This window comes from Anoplophora glabripennis, unplaced genomic scaffold (genome assembly GCF_000390285.2).
Source record: "Anoplophora glabripennis isolate ALB-LARVAE unplaced genomic scaffold, Agla_2.0 scaffold329, whole genome shotgun sequence".
Taxonomy (NCBI): Eukaryota; Metazoa; Arthropoda; class Insecta; order Coleoptera; family Cerambycidae; genus Anoplophora; species Anoplophora glabripennis.
This window is the reverse complement of record NW_019416941.1, coordinates 161851-189589: the sequence shown is the minus strand read 5'-3', so window position 1 is coordinate 189589 and position 27739 is coordinate 161851. Positions and strand designations below refer to the sequence as shown.

At 31.9% G+C, this 27739-nt stretch overlaps 2 protein-coding genes across 2 annotated transcripts in view; one reads left to right on the top strand and one right to left on the bottom strand.

The window, feature by feature from the left end:
* Positions 1-1125: 1125 nt before the first annotated feature.
* Positions 1126-27050, bottom strand: LOC108907791 (ubiquitin carboxyl-terminal hydrolase 20). Its single transcript, XM_018711585.1, has 8 exons — positions 26898-27050; positions 26119-26200; positions 25237-25353; positions 24922-25120; positions 19697-20023; positions 15800-16162; positions 9849-10276; positions 1126-2699 (listed from the first exon to the last, which is right to left on the bottom strand). The coding sequence occupies exons 2-8, from the start codon at positions 26194-26196 to the stop codon at positions 1299-1301; spliced, it is 2913 nt and encodes a 970-aa protein (XP_018567101.1). The 5' UTR covers positions 26197-26200; positions 26898-27050; the 3' UTR covers positions 1126-1298.
* Positions 27051-27240: 190 nt separating this feature from the next.
* The window catches only part of LOC108907768 (cilia- and flagella-associated protein 45), a 25021-nt gene continuing 24522 nt past the window's right edge, over positions 27241-27739 (top strand). Inside the window, exons 1-2 of the mRNA XM_018711561.1 lie at positions 27241-27302; positions 27361-27556. Coding sequence (XP_018567077.1) covers positions 27241-27302; positions 27361-27556 — 258 coding nt within the window. The remainder of the gene's footprint in view (positions 27303-27360; positions 27557-27739) is intronic.

The window sequence follows — 27739 nt, the reverse complement described above, 5'->3', positions numbered from 1 at the left end:
GTGTTATTTAAATTTCTATGTTTATTGATTTATCGTACACTCTTAAGTGTCGTTAGACCTTGTGAAGTAGACTTACTTACTTAAACTATTATCATCAGACGTTACAATAAAACATCATTAGAGTTTTAATCCCATGATCATAGTTATAGTCTTTCTCAGTTAGTTGGACATGTAAAAAAACGCCTGGCAATAAAATTTAATGAGTTTCATAGGCGTCCCTAAAAAAGTTTTCTGCTAAAGGTAAAAAATTATAATAATTTGTATATAATGTGCAGAAAATTTCTATTATATGTTCATTTGGCCAACAACATATTTTAATTATTTATGTCCTCAAATAATTTGGTTATATTGGTGGTAAATTTCATTTTGTTCCGTTTCAAAAGGTCTCCAAAATGCCATGTTGTAATAATATTATTTCTCCCTTTCGCAATTGTAATATGAATGATTAATAGAAAGTGCCTATAATAATTTAAAATTACCTGAATTACACTAAATTCTGCATTGCTGCACTGCACTGCTGAACAATTTGTCGACCACTTGTCAACGGCTGAGATTTATTGCCCACTGGCCCAATGCAACTGTATTGTATTTTGTTTGCCCGCATTCGCATTCTTTAACTGGGCGTATATATATTTCTATCGCCTCCACGTTTAGTTCGACCAGACCTGTATATGGGTATGGCTAAATAAATACGGAAACAAGTTTTTCAAATATTTCAATGTCGAGTTGCTGTGTCAGCGACTGAACCTGGTACATAGTCATCATCTTGGTTCTTCAATTGATATCGGAAAGACTATATTTCTAGGTTTCTCCAGTACTCAAAATCCAAACAAATTGCGAACTAATTTTTTTCATATATTCACACAAATACGTCCGACATACTTTTTCACTCATTTGCTCATTTTTTAAAAATTTTATTAGCAAAGTTTGATCAGTCTCCTTATTTTAAATGAAACACCCATATACGATTTCATTTTTCAACACCACAAAATTTTGTTCCATTAATCCAGTTCAAAGTTGTGTAAAATTAAACCTTTTTTTTCTAAGGAAATGAAAATATGAGTACGCCATAAATGTTATAGGTATAAGATTGTTTTAACATTTGGGTATTAAAAAATGGGCGAGTCCAGGATCCATCCATTATTTATTTGAATAAATAATTAATTACATGAAATATAATAATTTTAATATCTTACAAAGTAGTTTCCCTTATTTTCTCATCATTTACCCACTTTAACGCACACAAAACTAACCAATAATAATAATAATGATATCAACAAACGTCCAATTTTTTATTGCTAATTCTTATCCGCATAGTAAAAATTAACTAGATTTTTTCTTCTCCTTCGATGCCTCTTGTTATTTCTAAGTTTCTCGCCTTCCTCCTCATCGATGTCGTCATCTACATTCGTCAAATCCGTGTTAGGTAAATCCTTTGCAACATTGGCTAAAGCGTCCTGCAACAGTTCACTCTCACTTTTTGGTCTGGTTTCTTCGGTTTCCTTAACGGTCTCCTCCTGCGTCCCATTAATTTCATTTTCTCCTTCGCTCGGAGGATTGTTAGAGTTCTGGGTTTCCATTGGTTCCCCATGAGAATACATCGCCTTGTCAATCAGGAGTTTATTATCAGTTTTTTCCTTTTTAAGAGATGGTATCACGAATTCTGGAACATCGTTGCTGGCTACGCTTGCGTTACTTTCAGTTCTCCCTCTCCTCGATCCGAGCGGGTTGAACGAATTTTCTTCGGTATTTTCCGCAAGACTTTCTTCACTCTCGGTTCTCTGAATACTGGCCGACCTAATTCTAATCTCGGGCCCGCCGCCGTATATGTTGTTGAAGAAATTCCAGATACACTCTGGGACCTCGGCGGCTTCATTTAGATCTAATTGGTTCAGATTAATTTTAGAATTATCGATAGGCCCCGGCGGCTCTTGGTTCCGTTTCTGAATGAAATTGTGCCACTGGGAGTACCACGAAGTCGACAGGTAGTGAGTGTGGGGTGCGTCCTGATTCTGCGCTTCTCTACTTATTTGTACGAAAGTTTCCATTTCTAATAGCAATCGTTTTTGCAGTGCTCGACAAGCGGGACAAATGCTCAGGTTAGGGAAAGGTGGGCAACCTCCAAATATCTTGTACAAATAGTCATAGACTTCGTAGGGTACAACCATGGCCAACTTGTCTATATCGTAATCACGATCCGGACTAATGGATCCGTGCTGACACAAGAAATCTGTATTATCTATGGGACCCGGTTCCGCGCAGTAGTAGAACCTGTTGATCCACTGCCTTGAAATATAGGCTCTCTGGACGTTTTCCCCACACGATTCAGATATTTTCTCCGCCTTTTCCCTTATTAGACCAGCACTCGAATTGACTTTCTGGTAAAATAAAACGTAAGCTTCGCAGGTCTGTACTTTATCCGATGTAACTTTCGTTACGTATTGATCGTCGAATTCGTACCATTGGCCAGAATTTAAGGCAAAGCATGTGTAGTGTCCTCCTCCAGCAGTACCGTGGTGACAAATAACTGAATATAACTCGTAAGATGTAATTTTTGACACACAGTCCGTGTGTAAGTAAGGCCTCATGTCCAAACCTTTCAACGGAAAACTCACTGCGGATGATATCTTACTGCTAAACATTAACTCGTGTCTGAATCGTTTTAAATGAATACACAAAACTTCAGGAAGCTGCAAAACCTAGAAAAAAAAGAACAGTTTAAATTACTAATACATGTGACAATGTGAGGATGATGGTACAAATTCTTATAAAAACTTTTTCAAAAACACAACATTAATCTAAGCTTTTGAAAATACTAGGTTTAGATGTTATCAACTGCTATGGTTAATGTCTTGGTATCTAATATATTTATTTAAAATTTTTAGTATTGACAGAAATACATATTAAGTATCTTCAAAGTAATTATTTTTAATTAGTAATATTTTTTACAATTTTTTTTTGTTGTATATAGTTTAGTACACTTATTATTGGCAACAAACCGCATGTAAGAAAACATAAAAATTCTAAATACTTAAGGTGGTCTTGTTTCAAATTAACTGTTACTTGAGAGAAGAAATGTACACCAGAAAGGTAATATTCTCAATTTTCTCCCCTTCCTTTTCCCTGGTCTATGACAAAAAGAAAAAATAAATTGTATATTATATATATTTAATTAATGTTATAAAAGTTTCTCAAACTTTCAACATTATTGAGATGTAAAAATAAAATTAAAATTTAATGACATAAACCCTTCAACTGAAACGATTACAGAGGCCAACAACCAAAAAACTAGGTGTATTTACCTTATTCTTATAGTTGTAAGTGTTCTGATTCGGAAAATAACATTAAAAACGCCATATCACCCATCATTCATTGTTCAAGTGAGCGTTTTTACTAAGACATAAAAGTTATGGAAAAACGCTATCAAAGACACTGGAACACCAATATGATCGGAGATTACTGTTGGTCACTTCACCGAGAGAGTCAGCAAACAACTCATAAGAGAAAAAGTCACATCAGGAGTTTTAAAGAAAAGAGGGAAAGAAAATATAAACCAATGGACACATAAACCTTTTGTAGAATCTAGTATTAAGAATATAACTTCTATGTTCAACAAGTTTTGGGTGCACGTTAAAAATTGATTACTTTTAATTTTTATTGCATATTTAGAATACTTCGTCATATCTAAATAGTAGTGATGGGCAGAATGGAGTATTTTTAAGAATCTAATGATTATCCGAGACCAAGACCGAGAATGGAGTACCGGACAGAAGACTAGACCCACCGAGACCGAATGAGTATCCGAGAACACAGGACTCGAGAACAGCGGCAATGCAAAATCGTTGTATGTTGGCGACACGGTGTGGATTCGAATGCATCATCGGGATATTCTTATTTAGCATAACCCAACTCTGTTCTCGTACTCGCATCAACGGTTAGCTTAGCAGTTAGTAATTAAGGTGCCTCGCAACGAACGAGAGATATGATTTCCTTTACGGAGCACTTTTCTGTAATTAAGGGGTTGGGTATACGCAGTTGCAAGGCCAAAAAAAAAAGTTTTTTATGATTTTTTTCTGAAAAGGTATTTTATTTTACAAAAACAAAAAGTATTGGTACATTTAGTGGCAACATCTAAGTTTATAATGGCACTAATGATTTGTAAAAATATTGATCTGGTGTACTCCTGCAGACGATCTCCTGAAGATCCTCTAAAAAAAGGGGTTCGGCGGTGACGGTGTTTCTCCGAAAAACGCATTTAAAGTTTCGGAAGAAGTTTACAAATAGATAACATTTTTTTTTACTTACATGGAGTCATCTATTCCAGGGCCATAAGATGGACCCTCTGTAGCATATTTTTCTTCAGCACAAGCTTTTTCGAAAAGTTTCTTGGTGGCTACTTTCACACAAGAGTGAATATTTTCAATAATCAAGTCATAGGTATTTTGCATCAAGCAAGTTGGCATGTCCATCAATCCACAGAATTTAGCTACACCTTTCAATCCTATTCCAAGAATTCTCATCACAAATATAAATCGTCTGTTTATCTCATAAAAATGCTTGATAAAAGGACTGGAGTTTATGGCATGCGCCTCACACTTATTATACAGCAAAACGATTTTAAAACCATGACCTCGTTGTGACTCTGTTTCAAATTTTATACTTTACAAAATCACTTATTGCTGTAAACACTGTTATAAAGTTCAAAATTCTATATTCAATAGAAGTATCACGGGGAACTAAAATCTCCTTCTGTAGTTAGAATTTTTTTTTTATGGACGCACTAAAACTACTTTCATCTGTCTCAGCTGTTTTTTGATTAAATACGTTTTTTTTAGATCGTATTAAGTGCACTTTTTCGGTTGCTCTCTACACTTAAGTGGAATTTTGATTAAGATTTAAAGTCAATTTAATTAAATTAAAAACGCAAAACTGAGAACAGAAAGTTAAAACTGAACACACGACTGTACAACGTGGCAGACTCGATTTAGTCTTCCGGTATAAAATGAACCACTCATAAGGTCATTTAATACTTAGGAAAACAGAAAGAAAAGAACAGCTTCTACTCTGGTTTTTACTCCGCCTACTTTCTAACCGTCCTTACAAATATGCGTATATCTCTGAAAGTACTTACCGGATCGATTTGAAATATTCAGGGAATATAGTCAGATATATGTACATTCTGGAATTGTAAAAAAAAATTGAATTTTTGAAAATTCTAAACTGCGTATAACCCCTTAAATATTCATGTTTTTAGTTATTTTATAATTATTGAATTATTTTTATTTTTTAAATTAAGCCTGGCTGCAAATCATTAGTTTGGGATATTATTTTAAAAAAAGTAATGATAAGAAATATGCAATATGATCACTGTGCAAAAAGAAGTTTAAATTATTTGGCAATACAACAAATCTTAAAAATCATTTGGAAAGATTACATCCTATTCAATTTTTGGCCTTTAAAGCACATCCACTTAGTGTCTAGTCCATTTATTTATTTTTTAACAGCGAGACTTTTTAAGAATTGAGTGCATATTGATTCTTGCATTTGAATGCTCCCATCACTATTAAATATATTGAATTGTGACTAAACTGAAGGTGATACAAATTAACAGAGTTCAAATTCGGATTTACCACCCTAAAAGCTATAAAAATAAGCTATAAAGGTATTAAAAACTTTTTTGAAGTATTTTGTTGCAGGCCTGTGTTATTCAAGGGTTATTTTTTATGAAAATAATTTTGTTTACTCCAAAAATCTAACTGAAAAAAGCAGACAAATAGAAAATACAAAATACACATCACTATGTATCATCAAATCAATTTGTTTTCATTTTCAATACTACAATTTAAAATTATTTTTAACAGTTTTAATTTGTTTCGTAATGACAGTTTACATTTGCTTGTTTTTGTTCCCGTAGCCTGAGATATTATGATGTTTATTTCATTATTACATCTTTTATATTAGTATTTGTTACAAACGGACAAACGAAACTTTCCAATTTTGGAAACTTTCGAGGGACAAATTTTAAAGCTTTAAGAAACTTTGAATATTCGTAGTAATTTTCCCAGGAAACTTTCCAATATGTAATTCCAGTAAAACTAGTGCTGTAAGTGGTAACTTTATTGGAGGGTGACAAACCAAGTTTGGGTCTAGTTTACAAAAGTATGAAGAACATGGATACTAAAATGAAAAATGTAACAGTTATTTTTGAAACCAGAAAATAATATATTGGAAACTTTGGAACATCATAACCCTGCAAAATTCAAAGCGAACCATATTTAAATTATGATGAAATTAACCTTGCAGTAACGTAATGTAAGGTGATCTTTGTGCCCATACAGAGCTGGGCAAAACACTTTGAAAATGTATTTAAAATACAAATTACAAAATACCAGTATGAAATTATTTTATAATTCTTAAAAACAAAATACTTCTTTGGCAAAGTATTTTAAATACAAATTACTTAGTATTTAAAATAGTACTTTAAGTACCTATGTTGAATACAAGGTGATTCACAAACGGTGACCGAAAATGAAAGGAACCTCGTATTCTTTGGTGAATTTTTAGGGGGAGTCTTTCGTGTAAAGTTTTTATCTAGCACGCTTTGTTAACAAGATAGATACAAGGTGTTAAACTTAAAAAAATGTTTTAATTTTTTTAAATAATTTAAAAAAATAGTGAAATAATTTGAAATGGGGCACATGTATTTATGTAAACATTGTCTAAAATCTGAGGCCTTTTCCTAAAATTTAGATGTTCCAGTAGTGGAGATACAGAGTATCGGTGGCATATTAATCTAAATAAAATAGTACGCCACTGCACTGCTTCACGGTACCAATCATGATATTTTTGATTTGTCAATTTTCTAGAAACTACTATTCTCTTTTTGTTTTTTGAAAAAGCTTGATTTTCGACTAAAATTTAAAAAACAAACTGAAAAAATATTTTTATAAGTTTATCATCTTGTCAACGAACTGTCCTAGATAAAAACTTTATACGAAAGACCACTTAAAATTCACCAAAGAATACGAGATTACATTTTTGGTCATCGTTTGTGAATCACCCTGTATATTGAAAATATTCATTAACAGTATTTAAAATATTTTTGTGAAATATTTAATCTGAAACTCTTAAGACGCGACTTAAAAAAATATATTGTATGTGTAAGGCAAGCCCAATTTCAAGATCAAAAAATTAAAAAAAAAAAAACTGCAGAATGCAGAGTAGAATGCGCTAAATCCAGGAGTGCAGGTGCATAATTTTTTAGCACGTGTTGTACCAGTCGCCAGTCGTAACAGGCAAAGAGTATTTGTTTTTGGTAGGTATTTTGGATATTTTAAATACTTCGAGTATTTTAAATACTCAAGAGTATTTAAATTACATTTAGAAGATTTTAAATACTTTTTTAAAATACAAAATACTTTATTAAAGTATTTGAGATACAAAATATTTTTAGTTATAAATAGAAGTAATTTAATTAAAAATACAAAATACTATTTTATAGAGATGTTATAGAGATATGTCAGCTGGACTATGGACTATGTTATAGAGATATGTCAGCTGGACATGTCCATCGGACATGTCGTGAAAAGTAGACATGTCCTGAGGACACTTTTCAAGATTTGGAAAAATTAATGATTAGTAAATAGTAATCAGTAATCAGTAAATTTAATATTTAATACACAAATAGTTTATAAATGAAGTATGACGTCAAAATCAACAGTTTGGTTATATTTTTCTGAATTGAGTAAAAATCATTATAAATGTAACTTCTGCTCAAAAACAATTTTTAAGAATTCCAGTAGGATGGAAAAACATTTAAATAAGTGTATTGGCTGTCCGGGGAAAATTAGAAACCAGTTTATAAAAATGTCTAAAGGTAGGTAATAAGTAAAATATATCGACACATATTCATTAGAATAAAAATAATATTTTGCTTTGTGTACCCACCAGCAGTGACCTGATTACAAAGATTGTGAAGCGAAAATAACGAGCGTTCAAATAAAAACGTGGTCAAGTTGGTTCTGAAAATTTGGACGTAGGGCGTAGCGTATAGCAAATGAACTTAAACGTCATCTGTCAAAGCGCTATATCGCCGCTATCAATTTGAATATTTTCGTTTTAAAAAGCGTTTAAAATGGTGTTTTCTCAAGAACAAAAAGTGTTTATCATAGAGTCCTACTTTAGAAATGGACGCAAGATTGATGGAATATGGAAGTATTCTATTGAGGAATGTTTCATAGAATTTCAAAATCAATTTCCCGGCGTTGTTGAGTACAAAATTTTTCAAAGTGCAGTTCAGCGTTGTGTTAATGTTTTTCGTGAAACGGGCAGTGTAACAAGAAAAGAAGGAAGCGGCCGACCTAAAAAGCGGACTGAAGAATTAAAAGAAAATGTCCAACAAATAATGGAAAATGCGCCAAGAACTTCTGTACGTGTTTTATCACAAATGGTGGGAGTATCAGTCGGTACCTGCCACACAGTGTTAAAAAAAGATTTGCGTTTGTTCTCCTATCGTTTAACTTGTCAGCAAGAACTTCATGAAGTTGATTTTCCGCGACGGGCTGTATTTTGTGAATGGTTTTTAAACAACTACGGTGAACTTCATAATATCACCTTTTTTTCTGATGAAGCCTGGTTTCATTTAAGTGGTTACGTAAACTCACAGAATATGAGAATGTGGTCTTCTGAAAAACCAGATAACTTTTTTGTCGAGGGCCCTCTACACGCTCAAAAAATTGGAGTTTGGTGTGCTCTCAATCGAAGGAGGATTTATGGACCTATTTTTTTTAATGGTACTCTTACTGCGCAAAGGTATAGAGAAGAAATTATCGCTCCTTTTGTTAACCAGCTGGAAGAAAACGAAATTACAAACTTTTACTTTCAACAAGATGGCGCAAGGGCACATACGGCAGGCGAGACGATGAATATGTTGAGGGAAGTTTTCCAAAATCGACTAATAAGTCTCAATGCTGAACATGAATTTCCACCGAGGTCATGTGATATTACGCCGTGTGATTTCTTTTTGTGGCCTTACCTTAAAAACACTATTTTTGAACTGCCTATTCCTGATTTAAACCATCTGCAGGCTCGACTTATAGACAAGATTCGTGAAATTAACAATACCCCGAGCATCTTAGAAAATGTCTTTAATTCTTTGAGGAACAGGTGTGAAAAGTGCTTGGAACAAGGAGGGGGACACTTTCAGCAGCTGCTTTAATTTATTGTTATAACAAGGAGGGGGACACTTTCCGCAGCTCCTTTAATTGTTTGTTATTGTTATCACGATTATTCTTTAAAATAAAGTTATATAGTCATTAACGTTATTGAAACTGACAGCTGCTATACAGCTCGTTGAGAAATGAGGTTAAGTTGGTCGCTATAAGCTACTCCCTACGTCCAATGTGTCAGAGCCAACTTCGACCACATTTTTATTTGAAAGCTCGTTATAATAATTTATCAGAAAACGTCATCACAAAAAATATTTTTTTACTTATAAAAATTTCCTTTACCAGTGCACTTTGTTACTAATAATTAAGTGTTACAAATTCAAAGAAACCACTTAACAACGAAAAAATTAAAGCATAATTAAAAAAATAATAATATTAATAATTAAAGTTGAAATTTTCTTGAACCTTTTGTTTAATATTAAAATATATTTATTTTCTTGGGAATTGGGTTCTGGTGTGATAGTCAGTTAAAATATCCTCTTTTTTTTAACTGACTATCACACCAGAACCCAATTCCCAAGAAAATAAATATATTTTAATATTAATAATTAAGTTATATAACTTTGTTAATAATGAGTTTTCAAAACTCAGCAACTTTCATTCTTATTCTTATAATCTTACCTTGCTGAACTTGATGCCATTTCTCAGCTTGTTGCATTTCTCACAGCTATACATGTTATCTCCCTTCAACTCATCAGTACTGAAAAAGGCGGCCAAACAGTCGTGCAGCGTAACAGCAGGTCCATAAAACCACGATCTTAACCAGGCCAGAATCCAAGACACCCATCCATCTTGGACTGGAATGACAGCATCCGAACAGGTAGCTCCTGGCGCTGTGGACCTTCCATGCAAGACAACCAAATGGTCTCTGGATGGAATTGGAAGGGATAAATCCTGAAACGTCTCCACCCTGCTTGAAATTCTGTCGCACGTTAAGCATTGCACTGAAGAAAGTAGTTTTCCGTCAAAAATATCAGAAATTATGGATCTGTATTTAACTTGCTTTTTACTCGAAGTGCTGTTGGTAGAACTTGTGCTTGGTTGTGAATCTGGAAATGTCAATATAAAAAAGCTATTTACATGTTCACGGTGACTTGGGACATTCAGTTTTTTAGGTAAAGAACATGTTTTAAATTTTTTTTTGCATCAAATTAACAATTGAGTCAAAATTTGTTTTTTAAACTGCGCTAAACTCTTGTCTACAACATTGCCACGGGACACCATCGTAGATCGAAGTTGTATAAGCTCGCTTGTTAATGTTGTCTTTTATCTTTTTAAACCAGCCATATGAAACTAACAAAGAGGCAGAGAGAGAAACTGCAATGGAAATTAATTTTGTAAAAATAGATTGCTTTTGTATGAATTTTCATGTTATTGCTATATTTTTTTTGTGCATGCATAATTAAATTTTTTTATAGGTTTGGAATATTTTCCAAATCATTTCAAGCATCTTTGGGTAAAATTAAATTGTTGGGACAATTAAAAATTAACAATTAATTAATAAATGTTAATCATGCCTATTGCAGTTAAAAATTAATTCATTGCAACTGTGAAAACTCGGGATTAACAATTAATTAATTGTTAATCGTGAGTTTCCACAATCAATGATTAATCAATTGTCAATTTTTTAAATGTATTTAATTAAAATATTAAAAACTAACAATTAAAACCTATTATTGTATGAAAAGCATAGTGATGCCAAAACAAAAGTGTAATGTAAGTTATGAATAAAATATGTAAGTACGTAGCAAATAAAAGGCTGCTATTTTTCTTTTTATCAATTTTAATTAAACTTAATGGCAAAAGTTTAATTATGACAATAATTTCTTAATTTAAGTTTAATATCATCATAATATTACATTTTAATAATCATTTCTATACAAATCTCTGTCCACATAAAATTAAAGTGTCTGTCTGTATCGAAGCAGAATAATTGTTAGTTTTAATTGTTTTTTAGAACAATTGAAAAAGTTAATTGCAATTAATTTAGTTGCAAGATACAATTAATATATCGCCACGGTAGCGCAGTCGGTTGAGAGTGCGGTGGCAAGCATTTCTTGGCTAGGCTTCCTACTCTGGTCCGGGTTCGATCCCCGGTGTCGGCACTGGCAATGTCGATGGATAATGGGTGTTTGTCCGCATTTTTTCAAGTGTAGCCCCCTTCCGCACAAGCCTTTGGCTTTGGATTTGGGGGTTGTCTCATTTCTGTGGTGTGTTTTTTTATATAGATTAATTCAAATAAATTAATTACAACGTGCAATTAATAACTCAATTGCAATGAATTAATCGTAATTACTTCTTTAATCAATTAATTAATTTATTGAAAATTTAATGCCCAACACTGATTTCAAGTGATATTTTGTTGCTATTTTTTAAAAATTGCTGAATTTGTTTACATATACAGGGTGTTCCACCTAAGAGGAATTCTTCTGTAACTTTGTAACTGTAAAATTTATAAAAAATGGTTTTAATAAAAGCTGCCTGGAATCATGTGGGCCATGTAAAGAAAATATTTTTAGCTTTACAGGGTGTTCCATTTTTCGTGGGCACTACATAACTTTGTTATTTTAAATTGAACACCCAGTATATTATTGCATTTATGAATTCCTTGGTTAATATTAGGTAGAGTTTATTAAATGTACATGGTGTTTAAAACTTATCGTTTTTGAGATAATAAGTTTTTTTTTTAATCACTATTTCAGCTCTCTTAAATGAGGCTAGATAGCGTCTAATACGTAAGAGCTAGAAACCTGCAGTTTTCACAGTTCGTTTTGGCATAAATTACTCAAATCTTGTCATCTGAAAGCAAAACGTGTGTGTTATTTAGACTCAGAAATACTGAGACCTACATTTAATAATCTTAGGAGTTGAAAAATTTTTTTTTTTTTTCAAGTGGATTGACCCGTATTAATTATCATGGTGAATGCATAATTGAATGCTCTTTCAACTGATATCAGATTGACCATACTTGTCTTTAACAGTTTTCCAGAAAAATCAGGTTCTTTTTTAAAGTCCGAAAAAGTAACTATGTAACAGCGTTAAGAAGGCATTGCAAAACCATTTTTCTCTCACATTTTATCAGGCCTGGGACTGACAGTGTCAATATTTACTGGCATGTTTAAAAAGTGGTTTGACAAACAAAAGTAAACCACTAACAACTAAAACAAAACGCAAAACGAAACAAATTGAAACTCAGAACACAACAAAGAGGATACCTAGACCGCTGATTTACATCAATTGCTCGAAGTGTCCTCCATTTTGATTAATACATAAACGAATTCAGTTTTTAAAAGACTGTTCAACATTGGTTGAATATCTGGCGTAATTTCTTGAAATGTTACTGTAATGCGCTGCCACATATCTTCCGCGGTAGTTGATGGTGTAACGTAAACTTTGCTTTTTATAAATCCCCATAAAAAGAAGTAGCAACTTGTCATATCTGGACACCTTAAAGGTCAACTCACTGGTCCCCCGCGCTCAATCCATCTGTTGAGAAAAGTTTTGTGTAGAAACTGATGAACCGCAGCGGTATTGAGGTGGAGCACCATCATGTTGCATCCACATTCTTCGAAGTGTAGCTAAAGGAATGTCGCCTAACAAATTTTCTAGAATGTTTAATAAAAACTATAAAAAGTTTAAATAAACTGATCCAGTTAGATCCTGGGCAAAAAAGAATTGTCCAATGACATGGGTTCCCAAAATTGCTCTCCATATGTTCAAAGACTATGAGTTGGCTATGAGTTGTCCGGAATTGGTGACGATTTACTGTGTCATAATAATGGCAATCATGACTATTAACAAAACCATTTTTATAAAAAGTAGCCTCATCGGAGAACATGACCCGTTTAAAAAAATCATCAACTTGATTCAACATTTCAAGTGCCCACTGACAAAACGCCAGTCTCCGCTGAACATCTACTTTTAGTAACTCTTGGTGTAATTAGATGCGATAAGGATGAGCTGTGCTGTGATTTTGTAAAATCCTAAGTATCGACATTGTACGAATACAATTGCAAGGCCTTCTTGACGCTCTGTTACATAGTTATTTTTTCAGACTTCAGAAAAGAACCTGATTTTTCTGGAAAACTGTTAGAGATAAGTATGGACAACTCTATATCAGTCAAAAGGGCATTCCATTATGCATTCACCCATGACAATTAATATGGGTCAATCCACTTGAAAAAAAAAAAAGTTTTTCAACTCCTAAGATTATTAAATGTAGGTCTCAGTATTTTCGAGTCTAAATAACGTACACGTTTTGCTCACAGATGACAAGATAGAGTAATTTATGCCAAAACGAACTGAAAACTGCTCTTACGGTTTAGACGCTATCTAGCCTAATTTAGAGAGCTGAAATCGTGATTTTTTTTCAAAAACAAGTGATTATCTCGAAAATGTAAGTTTTAAACACCATGTACATCTAAGAAACCAAACATTATCGTAAAATATGTTGTATAAACATCGACATGTTTGCACGGCAATAATATTTCAACTAAAAAGATCTAATCGACAAAGGTTCCGACTCGCATAAAAGGGTTTCCCCGAGACTACCGGAGAATTACGTTTTTAACGGTTACTTTTTATAATGTAGTCTGACTTTATAATCCGAACTATATATGTTAAACCGAATTTTGTTCGAATTAAAGAGTTTTGTTTCCGACCATCAAAACGGGCATTTGTCGGGTTGTCGGGCCGGATTAGTGGATATTCGGATTAAGGTGAGTTCAGATTAAAGAGTCTATACTGTTATAGGACAAATATTTTCTATATATTTTTATGAAATATATATTACGTTCGCATTTTTTATATGAAGTTTAAACTTTCTAATACCATCAAAAAGAGCAAAAAATTAAGTTGGAGTTTTTGCACATAAATTCTCAGGAATTTTCAAATGAAAATTATCAATCTCTTTTTTAGACTGTCTACACTGAAAGCTTTCCAAATATGTATATTTTTTACAAAGTTAGTAGATATCATGTAAAACCTAAAAACAAGCAACTCACTTCAGCATGCAGTAACTAGTTCTGTATGTCCTGGTTGGAGCACTTTGGAGTTGCTTTCAAGTTCTGTATATGTTTTCCAAGAATAGGTAAAAATATGTGTAGTCTTCCGAAATTAATTTTTAAATTCAAATTTTTAGAAAATACGAGGTACAATCTAAACTCAATTATCTGGAGGAGTAAATGTGACCAATGGTGATCGGAATAACCGCAAAATCAAGATAACAGAATGATATAATGTACGTATTTTTAGATATTTCTGTTATGTGTTCAAAGGCATAACAAGACATTTAAAACAAATAGTCTTAGTCTGTGTAATATTTAAACACTCAATAACATCAAAAACTAAAGAATATAACAAAAATTAATTGTCAAAAAGTATTCGGAATTTGTCATTTATAAATTGAATGTAAAGTAGATTTAAATTTCTTTTTTGATGGTAAGTCGGTAGCAGTGTACTCTACTCTGATGTGATGTTTGAGCGAGATCTGTCAAATAGTTTGTACACAGCTGTTAGTTTTGTTAGTGTGTTCTGCGATTTTTACAATGGAGAATGTTATTGAACAGAGTTTGCCTAAAATGTTGGACTATCAAGGGAAATTCTTATGCTGAATCATTGAAAATGTTAGGAGACATACGGTAATTCAGTTTTATCGAAAACTCAAGCATACGATTGGTACAAAGCATTCAAAGATGACCAAGAAGTGGCTAATGATTTACCATGTTCTGGTCATCCTTCAACTTCTTCAACTGAACAAAACATCGATAAAGTGAAGGAAATGGTGCTTGTAATCCATCATTACAATTTGAGGGAGGCATATTAACCAAACATATTCCATGAATCAGTTTGCAACATTTTAGTTGATATTTTGGGTATGAAGCACATCGCAGCACGGCTGGTTCCAAAAGAGCTGAATTTACTACAAAAAGAGCATGGCAAATATGTTGAAGATATGCTTGTCGATCAAAATTCAGTCATGTTGACTGTTTTCTTTAATTAATGTGATGTTCTCCACGCAGAATTCCTTCCGGGTGGAGGAACAGTCAACACATAATATTATCCTTATGAGGAGTTTGAAAGAGAGTATCCACTGCAAAAGACCAAATTTCTGGAAAGACAATTCTTGGATTTTGCACCACCATAATGCACCATTACACAAAGCGATAATTGTGAATGAACTTTTGACCAAAAACTCAACGAATGTCATCGAACAGCCACTGTATTTGCCAGATATGGCCCTCGTCGACTTTTTCCTCTTTCCCAAACTCAAATTGCCACTTTATGGAAAACGTTTCGAGTCAATAGAAGCCATAAAACAAAAATTGATGGAGTTGAAGTCCGTACCAGAATATGTGTTTAAAAAGTGCTTATTTTGAAGCCAAATAAATTTTGACGACTAATTGTGATATATTGTGTTTTATTGTCAAATTCCGGATACTCTTTTAACATAATGCTCCATCCACTTTGCTCTTAGAAATGAAGAGATCCAGATAATAGAGAGATCCGAATCGTCACGGTCCGGATAATCGTGTTAATACTGTATTTAGAACTGGAAAAGGTCCATTACTTACCTATGACAGACGAACTTAGAACTCTTTGCCTTTGCCTTCGATTTGGACTCGCACATCTACTGAGTCTCCTTTTGGCACTGTTAGAAGGCCTCTCCGTATCATCGCTGAGGCTAGACCTCTCGCTAACCCCAGAATCGCAAGTCTCATACTCTCCTTCACTGGAATCATAACTAGAACTGAAGGCCGGCTCCTCCATCGCTAAGCTGAACGTATCCGAATCGCTACTAGAAGACAGCTCAGGTGGTGCTATTTGTTTTAATTCCTCATGGAGTTGGTCCATGAAGTTTCGAAGGAACTCTTGTGTGTCGTGTTGTTGGTAGCCGCGAAACATGGCATGAACGCTACGAATACCATAAAGAATGCCTGCAAGGGAGTTCAGATAAAACATTTTAACGAAGTTAATTGTATTGTGAAAATGTGCAAGATTTTTGGAAGGTTTCTTGTATTTTCGAGGAGGTAATCAAAAAGCATTAAGACGGGTTTCAATTTTTGAGAAAAATTTAATAATCACGTTTCAATATCAAAATTTTTTAAAGAAAACAGCATTTTTATTTTTTATTGTTGTTTTGCTCTTTTATAAGACATTTTAAATATGTTTCAATTTTTAATAGCTGCATAAATTTAAAAATAAAAACATGTTTAGACATCAATTTCTTTTTTGCAGTTTGAATCTTTCACAATAAGTACAATTATTAATTTTACTATGCACTTTTTTGTCATCAATATGCCAAAAACATTCATAGCATAACTGTATCAAGAAACAGTTGAATTGTAAAAAAATATTTTTGATGTCAATTTTTTATTCAATAAATTGGACAACAAATTAGCCAAGTTAGGTACATGTAGCACAAATTGTAGTATAGTCTTTCCGATATCAATTGAAGAACCAACAGATTGACAGTATATACTAGGTTCGGTAGCTGACGCAGCAACTCGGTATTGAAATATTTGAAAAACATGTTCCCATATTTATTTAGCCATACCCATATACAGGTCTGGTCGAACTAAACGTGGCGGTGGTAGAAATGTATACGCCCAGTTGAATGCGAGCACGGGCAAAGGAAAACAAACACACTTGCATTGTGGTTGATAAATTGCCCAGCAGTGCAGTGCTGCAATGCGGAATTTGGTGTGATTCAGGTAATTTTAATTTATTATAGGCACCTTCTATCAATCATTCATATTACAATTGCGAAAGGGAGAAATAAGAGGGACATTTTGTTTACTAATATTATCACAACATGGCATTTTGGAGACCTTTTGAAACGGAACAAAACGAAATTTACCACTAATATAATAAAATTGTTTGAGGACATACATAATTAAAATATGTTGTTGGGCAAATGAACATATAATAGAAATTTTCTACACATTATATACAAATTATTATAACTTTTTACCTTTAGCAGAACACTTTTTTAAAGACTATGAAACTCATTAAATTTTATTGCCAGGCATTTTTTTGCATGTTTGCAAAGGTTTTCGTGAAAGTTTTCCCAGTAGATACATTTATTAACTTCAATACATCGACCAAGAAATTGGTTCCAGTTTGTTGTTTGGACAAAAATTTTATTTTTATTGTCTAATTAATAGTAATTCTTACTACATGTATATTAAATTATTGCAGTAATAACTACATTAAATTTGCCATGTGAAATTTTGAGATCAATATTTTTTCCAGTAGTCACAATTTTGAGGAAAATGTTTTTTTTCAGTATTGTGCACAGTTACACCCTGTATAGGGTGTCCCATTTTCATAAACATAAATTTGGGTTATAACTGAAAAACAAAATGTTACTAAATAGAATTAACGCTATGAAAAAAAAACTGCATAAAAATGTTTAATAATTTTCACAAATGAAATTATTTGACGAAACAAGCAGATTTCGCCATTCAAATTTTCTCAGAAATCAAAACTGAGTTATATTTACAATTTTTTATATACAGGGTGTATTTAAATGAAGGAGCACAAATGATATCTTAAACCCAAATTATGGTAATTGGGCTAAACCAAGGACATTTAAATAAAGGGGACTATGCATGTCACAGTCTATCTCATATGTTGGGTGAAGCTAGACAAGGGGAAAGCAGAGAGCTTTATTTTCATCCAACTGATGCGCGCAATTACATCTCCAATGTCGTACATTTTGGATGGGTCAAAATAAAATATTTTATAGTCCAAAGTCAATATATTTCAACAGCTACTCAGTATTTTTATAATAAATATATATAATATTTTTATAACTTCTTGGAATCCCAATAACTGTAACCATTTCTTTCTTGTTGCACCATCTCCAGGCATCCTAAAAACGTTCACATTTCACTTTTAGAATACTGAGGCAAATTTTCAGTGAGTCGTAAAAATATATTCCCAAAGAAGGAGAACATCAAATGGTTGAATGAATGCAACTTTCAGTCGATTGCATCTTCGGTATTTTTATGTATAAGTGAACCAACATCATATTTTTGCTGTTGTATTTATTCAGTTTTTATTAAAAGGTTTTTGTCGTAGAGGAAAATGAAAATGATGAATTATTAAAATTTGTAATATTTTGGGTATATTATTGTTTTCTAAAATTTAAAAAAAAATACCAAGTCAGTTTTATAAAATTTTACCGTTATTCAAATAAAAGTTACCCACACGCACGACAATGGCCACAGTTGCATATACATTCCAAAGTCACCTTCAAGCACGCTTACCTGTGGAAAGATAGCTGATGTGGATGTTTATAATCCAATTTCTTACAAATTCTGCACTGTCTAACCATATTCACACCTTAAAAGTTTATCCAAAATACATGTATAAACACTAATCACGTTTCACTTACTAAAATCACAACTATTTTCTAACAAGAGACGCCATATTCTGCCAACCACGGCAGAACAAACGAGGAACACGCTACAAATTATTGCGTAGTTGCCAAGTCTTCAAACATGGCAAATATGAAAAATGAAAAAGAGTTTAATATGTACAGAATTTAACAATATTGTATGCATAACTTAATAATACTATCCTATAATAATAATTTTCACAATTGTGATGAAAATTGCGATAAAAATATTAAGTACATTTCCAGTCAGTATACAGCTGACAACAATGATACAATTAGACTGTGAATAGACCAGGCTTCATCTAGAAATGTAAATAAATAAGTCCCCTTTATTTAAATGTCCTTGGGCTAAACCTTCTTACTTCATAGTTTTCTCATTTGCAAATTACAGTGTTTAAATAAAAAAATGTTACTTGTACAATAATATTATCTTAAGAGATATTTGACATAAGTTTAATGAATCTTGTACAAGCAATTTAACAAAATAAAGGTTACTGAGATATTGGGAGACACTGCCATTAAAAATGTTAGAATTTTAATGCCACTAAATATCTTGTAAATTCAATTGTTCATTTTTTTCCCAATTGTATTTCTAAGAAAACATTTTTCCTCCATTTTTTTTTTGTAATTTGTAATAGTCAACGCCCATTTCGCCCTTCCACAAATAAGAAGTGGATCTTATTTGTGGAATGGCGAAATGGGCGGTGACTATGAGAGGCCTTCATTATAGCCATCCTTCTCTATCACATGGATTTCTATGGCTTACTTTATCGCTCTCATGTAACTTCAGATAGACCATCGGTACTTTCCTACCCTGTATATGTAATTATATGCAAATTAAGTGAATTTTTACCTTTATTTGGTTAAGTTGCCAACCCAAGTTGCTTAATCTGTGTCGAACGTCTTTTGAGACATTTTCATATATCTAATGTTTTTCAAAAACTTAAACACCCTGTAACTGACAAATAAAGCAACTTTGGAGCAAGGTATTTTTAACCCAATTATATTTTTTTATCAAGGAAGGATTCATCATTAATATATGACAGATTAATCTTAGCAGACCTACCTGATGGGGTTACATATCCCTGAGTGATTTTCTTCACCCATATGTCCCTCATTAGTGCTTGGTATGTTCTGCTCAAACCAGGTTTTTTTCCTTCAGACAAGATCTGTACCGCATAGGCACAGTCCAAAAAGAACTTTGTTAGTGGTTCGGTATTACTTAATGCTTGTAGAGCGGCGTTCATGTAACAGGTGTTTCCTATGTTTTGAAGTCCTACTAAACCATACGGCCTGTCGATGTTATATTCGCTGAATTCCTCACCGTCACTGGAATCAGAGGCATCGCCACTCATGCCCACATTCAGCCCAACACTACGTTCAAAAATATTTCCTAGAAATGATAGTTAATTTAATACTAACAAAAGAATCACTTTTCTTTTATGTTTAAATAAACTCGTATAATGTCCTTACAAAGGCTAAGGAAGGAATGAACCTTTTTCACTAATCTCAACTACCCTTTTAATTGTTAACAAATTAATTATATAGCAACATTAAATTTGTACCAAATTCTCAACGTCAATGCTGCAACTGCACCAATGCACCACTGTAGTGTATCGTCTTCCTGATGAACCACACTGAGTAGAGAGACCATCTGTTTGAGATCTGGCGAGTTCAGTGGAAAAACGTCCTTGTCCTAAAAGCCGGGAAACAGAAATTTGTAGATGGCAATGTTTGACTGGACTGAATAAGCCAGAGCCATCCTGCTGGTGAATCGGAATGGATTACTCAGTGTAGTTCATCATGCAGCGAAAAGTCCCAAGAAGACGATATACTACAATATTACAAAACTGCAGCAGCTGACATCAGCGTTGACCTGGGACGAAATTACAGTAGAAAAGTGTGCGACCATCATTGAAAATTCTTGAAAGCGGTTGCATAAATTTATTGAAGCCAGAGAAGGCAATTCTGAACATGTGTTGTATAAGTTTCTGTTTTAATTTATAGCTATTGAATTAATAAAAGTGATTTTTCATTTAGTTTTGTGGATTCATTTGTTTATGCAGTATTGTTACAGTTGAATCATTTCAAAAAATTTAAAGAATTTTTTCTGCACCTTGTACGGTAAATACAATAGAACATCAATTATTTGGATGCACACTAATCCAGAAATCTGGACTGAAAATGGCGAAATTCAATAATCCACACTATATTCTATTAATTGAAATGTTTTTAACTGCAGTATGGATTATAGAATTTATCCTGGATTAGACAGGTGGATTAGATTGGTAGACATTCATGGTAAAACAAAAAAAGAATGCAGTTACTTTTCTTTTTTATTTATTTAATTAGTTTAGTCCTTTTTTATAATTTATGGTCAACATCAACATGTCCAACACATGAAATAAACAATATATAACTTAAAAATAAAAAACAAATTAAATACTATAAAAATATTAGATGGTGGGGACAGTTTAGAAAAACTTTGTTGCTTTTTATGGAACAAAAAAGTTAACCAAATCAATTTCAATTTTTCATCAACAACTGTATTTTTTAAATCAGTATAAGAATAACAATAAATTGACAATTTTTTCTTTCCTTGTTTGATTGATATGGTTATTCAGTAGTCTGGAATATTCTATAATTCAGACTGCTCAAAACAATTTATTGCGAATTATCAAGGTTCTACCAAACACCTTATGTAAACCAGCTATATTATGAGCCGAAGTTATAATATGTGCTTAGCAAGCTGCACATTGTTTTTAGTTTGCAGAGACCCTCCACAGTTCACCAGTTCTGTGTGTAAATAGATATGTATTTAAACATTTTAAAATTTGGAAATTATTTTTGATAAAATTCAGAATGTGTCAAAATGGTGAAATGAGTGATGCAGAGCTTTCTCACGACCAAATATTTCATACGGTAGTAATTGAAATTTCTATGAAATCTCTAAAAATGTTAATAGAATACATAACCTATATATAACTATATTTACAAAAAAATGTAGGTATACATAGAAATAAAAGTATTTCACTGATATTTGCAATGCATTTTGAAATAATATATCCAACAATTCACGCAATACACTGTAATAATAGTTTCCACAAAGAAGCATTTCCAAAAGTATTTCTTCATTTTCAAATTATATAGACTTAGTCTGCCAAAAATATGAACCTATAATGAAACTTTTTTTAAATTTAATAAATAACATACTGCCAATATTAATACATACTCTTTAACATTTTGATGTAAAAAGTAATTATATCCATTGTTAGAGAGATTTGGAACCTTTTATTTAAACATCGGTAAATGCAGGTGCATCATACAAATAAACACACACACATTGCCACTAACAAATAGCCAATAAACTGTCTAAGGTGATTATAGAAAAAGACTGCAAAGTATTAGTAATAAAAGTTTAATATTCTTCAAATTAATAATTTTACTACTTTTAAATTATGTATTTATCACTGTCATTATCTATTTTAATATGCTTTACTAAGCAAATAAAAAATTCTTATTATGGCCCTGATCGCCACTTCTCCATCCAAGGGCACCGAAAACAGTTGAATAGAGATCGAAGTGCTGACGGGTAAAATTGCTCGTTTACATATGCTCTGGTTTTACTGTACATGCATAGATAAAGACTTTTTATCTTAGTAAAGTTCCAGTTGCACTAATCCACAATTGATATGAAAACTACCTATGAAAAATAAAACAACTGAATTTTTGTCATTAAAAAAAATGCATATAATCATATGAATAATCTGAGAATGTCAAATGTGCCCTATTACAACAGACACGTATGTGAGAAAGATAAGCTTATAAATATCCATATGTAAAACAGGGATAAACATTTGCAGTTACGAAGGCGTGTTTCTTAGTAAATGTATCGTTCTGTGTATTTTCAGTAAAATTTCTTATTAAAATAAATAAATGGAGGTGAAAAATAAAAGAAATAAAAGGAATTTAATTCCCAGTCGAAGAGATATATATTTACTTCATACATATTTTAATATTCCGAAAATAACGCAAAAAATTTCAAGGCTCGCTCTTGCCGGGGTAAATTGTTACAGTAGTTACGACAACAGAACTTTATTGGCTTATTCTTTTCTTAGAATTCTATCTTAACAAATATTGTACGGACTATATCAGAGTCAATACAATTAGCCTAATTCATTATCAACTAAATATATAAGTACAGTAAAACTCGGTTATAGCGAGCATTCACGGGAACGCAAAATTTGCTCGTTATACGCGAGTGCTCGTTATAGACGTCGCCGTCGCCAACTACGGTGAAAATTATTGGACACATAATTATAGCTGCATTGCACTTGTATTTTTATTTTCAAACATATACTATTATTTATCTACATAACATAGATACGTATAACTGTAGGTAAGTTACATTACATAGCATTTATTATTAACGAAAAAATTCTGTAATATTTTTCTGCACCACTCTTTTGTTTAATATCTCCTGACTGATATTTCTTTGCAACCGATCAGCGGCATTTAAGAACTGCTCGTTTTCCGGCTATTTGAATTCGACGTATGATACTATGGTTTTTAACGCAGAGATGGCTTCATGTGTCGAAGGAACTGTAACCTCATCGCTTCCCGTCTCTTCTTCATCACTTTCTTCATCTATTGATGGGTTAATCGCTAATTGAGTGATTTGAATTTCATTTGGGAATTCAGCCACTTCGAGATTTTCGTCTACCATGTCGTACTGAACTAAGTCAAAGACCGTCAAAATCGGAGATATGTTGTTATTTCTACTAGTCATAACAAGTTTTTGCGTTCATTTGATGTCATGTGCGTAAAAACTGGTTCTACGATAACTCGTTATAACCGAGATCACTGTTGCGCGGGGCCAAAATCAAAGCTCGTAATAACCAAGCCCTCGTTATATACGAGTTCGTTATAGCCGAACAAAAATACACGTGTTATATAGGGAATTCGGAAGGGACATTTCAATTTGCTCGTTATAACCAAGTGCTCGTTATATCCCCTGCTCGTTATAAGCGAGTTCAACTGTATGTGTTTATTACTATACCAATATACTAATAGGATTTAGACTCGACAATATTATTACATAATTCAAAATACAGTAACAATTATTGTAATCCTATCAATTATGATTAAAATTATAATTTATTTTTTCTAAAGTAAAAAGATATACTATATGCATTTATCAGCAGTTTATTAAATCCTGATGTTATTTATGATCATTTTCAAACACTATTTCTATATTTATTCATGATATTGCTAGTCCACCTTCACCTTTGAGACACAAAGTGACCAAAAAAGAATTTTTTTATTTCAATGAATTACAGAAAACCTGAATTTAAAACATAGTAACCGCCGACATATCAAAGTAGACATCTTAGACAAAGGTAGTGGTTCTAAAGTACATTCTAATTATACGGGTGATTCTTTACAGTTATGAAGAAAAGAGTTCCTATGAACTTGTCTAAAATAGTTTAGGTGTTGGGACACAGTATGCTAACATGTTTTAAGCAATTATCTCGAAAAATCTTTGAGGCACATTTTGGCTATCGACTTTACAAAGCAACCAATGGTGGCAGACGCTTTATAAAGGATCCCAGAATTTTGACATCAAGTATTTTGTAAATTGGATCAGTCCATTTAATTCACAACTATATTTCAGAAAATATATCTCCTATTATATTTGTATAGTAGGTTATTTATGATTTTTTTTTTATTCTGAGGAATTTCACAAAAGTAAAGCAAACAGTTTTATTATTTTTGAGTTATTCAACCGTGCCACAGTAGAACAAAATAAATGATTAAAAAATAACTAGTTTTTGCAATAAAATGGATGGGTATTAAACAAATTTAAATAAATTCAACAAAATACTTAGTGGCACCGAAATTCTGCGACTCGGTTATTATATATCCGCCATTAATTTATGTAACAATTGTATAAAAATTCAGTACATTTTTATATTTATTTAATTACGACACCTGTTCTTTATCCCAGTGTTATTAATTTTGTCAATCAACTTCCGAGATATTTGATTAGATATAAAATTTTACAAAAACTTTAATGCACTTCATCTCTAAAACTAAGGTTACAAGGTGGTTAGGACACAAGTCCATAAGAACTTCTCACCTTAAAATGATCTAAATAACCAACCTCTTGATTATCTGAACATATTTCTATTTAATTTTATGGGAAGTATGAACAAGCAAAAGTAGAGACAATAAGCTACTAAACAGGATAAAAATTTAAAAAATATGTGGGTAAAATATAGTTGGTCCTACCTCGTTCTGGGGTGTTAGTACGAAGGGTGCTGTAACTACCATGTCCAGAATCCCTGGACCTTGCTGTGCAAGCCTCAGTTTCTTGATCACTGTCATTGTAGGAATTTGGTGATAATTCTAGGAATACCTCTCGTCTACATTCATAACACCATATACGTCTTGTGGAAAGATTCATGTGAACACAATGCGAAGGAAATTTCTAAAATACAAATTTCATATTAAGCGATCAATAAAATTATTTTAAATAAATTTTACTGAAAACCAGTATTTATTAGGTAAGGATATATTTGTATTTATAGTTTATTTTAAACTTACAGCATTATGGAGGGTACTGTGATCATTAGATTTTTCAGAGCATCCAATTTGTAAGCAGTTTTTATGCAAGCATATCCACAGGTTAGGTCCCTGGCAATCACAGTCGGCACATACCAGCTAAAAAAAATTTACATTACATAATATTTAAATAACCGCAATAAAAGCTCCAATTTAATTTACTACTTTGACTCATAGTTTTGGCAAAATGTAATTTCATTTAAAACAAAAATAAGTAATGTTGTTGTTGTTATAGCTCAGGAGCAGAATAAAATACATGACAAACTACCGAGTTAAGGAATTTATTGCTTTTGGCTCCGAGGTTAGAAAAAACGTTAGTGTGAACAAAATAATCTGTAAATTACTTAAGTACATTAAGCAAATTAGATATTATAAAAAGACAATGGCAGAGTATTACTATCACATATCATCTAACAGCAGCTAATTAAAACAAAAAAATTTTTTATAAAATGAAACGAAAAAAAATTTACTTGTTTCAACTCTTTCGATGGTCACCTCATTGTAGAATTTTACTTTCCAACATGCAATGCTTCTAGTAAAACTTGAAAACTATACAAAAAATTTAGATTAGATGTTATATAAAGAAAATGATCCAATAACTAAGTAAATTTCAAGAAATATAGTTTAATATTCACAAAAATTACATATTTTTAAGTGCAGAATAGCCTTGTGAAACTTTTTAATATAGAATTTCATTTATGAATGTAGACACTCAAATATTTAACATTCTAATTTAATATGTAACATATACAATACTGTTATTTATTATACCAGCATGACAATATCACTTGTCAATCGAATTCATCTGATCTGAGTGGACTTATTAGTCTACAATTCTTATAATCTATAAAAAAAAATACATACCTCTTTGGAATTAATTAAAGTTGAAATAGGAATGTTTATTGCTGTAGCCAAATGGCTGCATGAATAGGGGTATACCATGGTCCTAAAAAATATTTTGTTTAATAATCATATACCTACATATACATTTTTCTCGTTTACCAATTATTTAATACAGAATTAAAGCTACAATTTGACATCGTATTTATACTATTAACTTTGTCTTTATATGCTAAACTCATACATATCTAAATAATTTAGTTTTAATGTTTTCTTTTTATTTGAGAAACATTTCAATATTGACTGGAAAAGTTAGATATCCACTGCAAATATATCTCTTAGTGATCTAAAATCCCTTTTATTGAAATATGAGTGAATAAGACTTCATACTGAATTTTTTTCCCTAAAAAATTATGTGAACTTAAGTTTCATTTTCGTAAGTCATACTCAAACAAGCCGTCTTTCATTTCATTCGTTATAAACCTTGAACTAAATTGGAAATTGATAAAATGTATATCTTGATTATTGCACAGCGTGTATTTTCCATCAATTCCAAGTCTAAATTAAACAACATACAAAATTTATGTTTTGTCAAACTGCATATCATCAGGCACATAAAGGTTAAGTTTTTTCCCTTTAGTTGGTGGTTACTAGTAATTGATTGACTGTATGACGAGCAATGCTAGATTACGTAAATGAAACTTATGATTATCAATTTTTATCCATATCTAGAGGAAAACTAATAACTATGTATAGGTACAAAGATAACTTGAACTCAAATTAAAGTACATTATTGTACATACCTGCTTTGTTATAAAATTGTTGAAATTACACCGGAATAGAATAGTCCAATTTTATGTTAAGATACATTGTGCTAATTTTATAATTCTAGATTTTTTCTGTAAAATTCATATTTAACTGAAGATAATAAACTGACGTTTCACGTTTTTTCTGTCATATTTGTTATTTAAAACTGTCAAAAATTATTCTTAGCAGCGCCTCTTATGCTATGTCACGTGAATCATTTAAAAATGCGCGGCAGTATCCATAGTAATACGAAAACCTTTTAATCAAGTTTTATCAATTTTGACCGTTTTTACCCATACATTTACTGATATTTACTTTATTATTACAAAAATATAAAAAATGGCTACTACAGGAAAATTTCATAGCCAAGCTAAACCGGTTAAAGTAACTGGTGATCATAGGTAAGTGAAATAGACAATAATTATTGCCAGAAAAGTATGAATATAATTCATTTTTTAGTATTGACGAATGTAATCATCGTCTTCATGGCCAGTATATTCATTATAAACCCTTAAAAGCAACAGAAGGCAAAGAGAAAGTTAAAACTTTTGAAGGGCATGGAACTAGAGAACTTATTGTACCAAGTAGGGTACCTTTGGATGTGCCCGGCATTCTGCCAAATTCCGAATTTCAAAGACTTAAGAAGCAGGCACACGTAAATTTTCCGAATTTATTTTGAGTGATTTATTTTGAATAGCTCCTTAAAAATATTTTTTGAGTTTTTCGAATATTTAAATTGCGTATAGTAAAATTTAAATACTTAATATTTTAAATACATTTTTTATTCTACAAAATTTGACATTACTCAAAAATATATAAAAATTCAGTACATTTTTAT